The sequence below is a fragment of the Vicia villosa genome, linkage group LG2 (assembly GCF_029867415.1).
Source record: "Vicia villosa cultivar HV-30 ecotype Madison, WI linkage group LG2, Vvil1.0, whole genome shotgun sequence".
Lineage (NCBI taxonomy): Eukaryota > Viridiplantae > Streptophyta > Magnoliopsida > Fabales > Fabaceae > Vicia > Vicia villosa.
Window position 1 is genome coordinate 59,816,563 of NC_081181.1, and position 3,181 is coordinate 59,819,743.

The 3,181-nt window shown below is 34.9% G+C and overlaps 1 protein-coding gene across 1 annotated transcript; it reads left to right on the forward strand.

Annotated features, from left to right (window-relative positions):
- Positions 1-2,015: 2,015 nt before the first annotated feature.
- On the forward strand, positions 2,016-2,777 carry LOC131649150 (uncharacterized). Its single transcript, XM_058918897.1, has one exon. The coding sequence runs from the start codon at positions 2,016-2,018 to the stop codon at positions 2,775-2,777; it is 762 nt and encodes a 253-aa protein (XP_058774880.1).
- Positions 2,778-3,181: the final 404 nt, after the last annotated feature.

The following is a 3,181-nucleotide window of genomic DNA, read 5'->3' on the forward strand; positions in this document are numbered from 1 at the left end:
AATTTTGCAACATGTTGATCATTGTCTATCCATGTTTATCTTTGTACATAATTGTTAATTTTAATCCATGTCTTGTGCTTAATTGTTAATCTTTATCTTTGTACATACTTGTTGATTTTATATCCATGTGATTTGTACTTGTTATTATTATTTATCTAACCTAATGTTTAATCATCACATTAATCATTCATCATTCATACATGATTTGAATCCAAAGGTTTAGATACATTCATTTCTTGTTTGTTAACACTCACTTGTTTGTTCTTGTACATACATGAGGTATTTATTGTTAATTGTTTAAGCTTGATGTTTTATCCAAAGGATGGGAATGATATTGACTAAATTGTCAAGGTACTTAAATTCTTTTCCAATCTCTTTTATATTTGTGCAAAGTATTTTAAAGCTTTTCACTTGTTTATGGTTTAGTATTGTTAAAGCTTAGCAAAAAAAAACCCTTTGTTTTGAAACCTTGGTTTTGAGAATAAAATTATTCCCGGTGAAACTATTCTTGATCCATTGATCTTGTTTTTAAACCTTGGTGTTAAGAGATGAATTATTCCCGGTGAAACTTTCTTAACCCATTGATCTTGTATTTTAAAGCTTGATCCTTCTTTGATTTGTTTTAAATTTGTTAAGTATTTTAAAGCATAACCTTTTAAAACTTATTAGGTATTTTAAAGCCTAATCCTTTTTTAATTTGTTAAGTATTTTAAAGCTTAACCCTTTAAACTTATTAGGTATTTTAAAGCCTAATCTTCTTTTAAACTTGCTAAGTATTTTAAAGCTTAACCATCTTTTAAAATTTTGTGAGTATTTTAAAGCTCACACCCTAAAAGATTTTGGCCACTTTGGCCCCTTTTTCCCTTTTTAAAAAAAGAGGAACTACAGAAGCTCTGACTTCCCTATTGCACCTAAGGGGTATGTAGGCCTAAGATGCGATATCTTATCAAGTTCACTTTCAAAATATTCTTTTCCCATCCACACCCTCTATTTCAAACAAGTTTTTCACATAGGTTTTTCATAGAAAAGGTATTTATAAACAAAAGATAATAACATGAAAACAAAGAGGTTTCCATGGAGTACCATGGATATGAGGGGTGCTTAAAACCTTCCCCTTGTATAACAAACCCTCTGTAGCCAGATCTCTGATAAGTTTATTAGTTTTGATTTTAAAAACTTATGTGGGTTTTATTCGCTCTTTCACCCATTCCTTTTTGGAAACAATAAAGCGCGGTGGCGACTCTGATTAAAATGAGCTAAGTCTTCCCATGACTCTAGTCTCACCAAATTCACCGCTACAAGAAAGTGGTGACTCTGCTGGGGATGTTGATGAAACTATTGGTACATCTTTGGAAGGGTTGACCTAATCTTTGTTTTTATTATTATCTTTTGTTATTATCTTTGTTTTTGTACATAACCTTTTATTTTTGTCTCTTACTTTTCTATGTGTATATTTATAATTTTATTGGGTTGTATTGGGAAAGGGAGTCATGCCCCTTGTGGTGAGACAAATCCTAACCCGGATTTAGAGTGTACACTTATTATAGTCATTTATGGAGGCCTCTTTGGAAGTAACTTTGTTGACCATGTAGTTGGGAATACATCGTTGCATTCAACTAGGCTGTAGAAGCTGGGGACCTAGAAACCCTTAACCAATATTGGCCATTAAGATGTAGTGTGGAAACTATGTCTGATTCATTTTCAGAATAGTTGTTACACGAGGCTACGCTCAGATGAGGTTCTCTTGGATTTTGTTCAAACGAGTATGTTGATACAAAGTTTATAATCTCCAAGTTGGGCTGCTTGAGTCTGGGAAAGAATAGAACCTTGATCTACAGGTACAAAATAACCATAGTACACACCTTTGGGATGGGTAGACCTCTGGCTCCATGCTCGTGACTTTGAACCCTCAAGCCCATGTTTTTGCTATGTTTGCATTCATTCATCCATGCATCTAAAAACATAATATCTTTCAAGGAATTAAAAGAAACCTTTTGTTTTGTAAACATTATAGGATGGAACCTGAAAGAAGAAAAACCAAGAAATATACTTTCAAGAGTTTAGAGGTGGAAGAATTAAGAAAGCTAGGATCCTTGATTGTTGATCAAGATAAGTTTTGTAGCAAGTATGGAAGATTGTTGTATCTCCTCAGAACCAAGATGGAAGAAGGAATCCTCTCCACTTTGATCCACTTCTATGACTCATTGTATCATTGCTTCACCTTCCCTGATTATCAACTATTGCCTACCTTGGAAGAGTATTCAAGCATTATTGGGTTACCTATTACCGAAAGAATTCCTTTCACTGGTTTAGAACAAGATCCCAAACCTTGTGAGATTGCAAAATATACTCATTTGAGAAAAGGAGAAGTTGAAAAGAAAATGATTACTAAAGGAGGATTACCTGGATTACCTGTTGAGTTCTTAATTGAGAAAGCTCTCACCTTGTCACAAGAAGGAAAGGAAGAAGACTTTGAAGCTGTTTTTGCCTTGTTGGTGTATGGATTGTTCTTATTCCCAAACATTAACAACTTTGTTGATATGAATGCCATCAAGATCTTTATGAAGAAGAATCCTGTTCCCACCTTACTCGGGGACACTTATTATTCTATTCATCTCAGAAATTCCTATGGAAAGGGAATGGTTACCCGTTGTACTCATTTACTATACAAGTGGTACATATCTCATCTGCCTGACACCTCTGAATTCTGGAGCCAGAAAGAAGAATTGAAATGGTCACACAAGATCATGACTCTTACCAACACTGAGATTGTTTGAACAAACAACACTTTTGTAGAATGAAGACCTTAGACTGCTGTGGTGATTTCCCTAATGTGCCCCTCATTGGTACAAAAAGAGCAATCAGCTATAGCCCCGTGTTAGCTCGTCGTCAATTTGGGTTTCCTATGGACAAAAGAACAAGGAGAAATTTATTGGAGGGATTCTTTTTGGAAGAAAGAGTTGAGAACAAGGAGTTTAGAGAAAGGATTGCTAATGCTTGGCATCCAAGCCACAGAAAAGAAATCAAAAATTGGAAGACCAAAGGTGATCTCTCTCCTGAGCCCTTTGATAGTTGGGTCACTGCCAGAGCTGCTGAAATGAGAATGCCTATTCTCCTTGGAACATCTGCACCCCCAATTGAGGAGTATGTTCCACCTATTGTAGTTCCTTCAACAATTGAA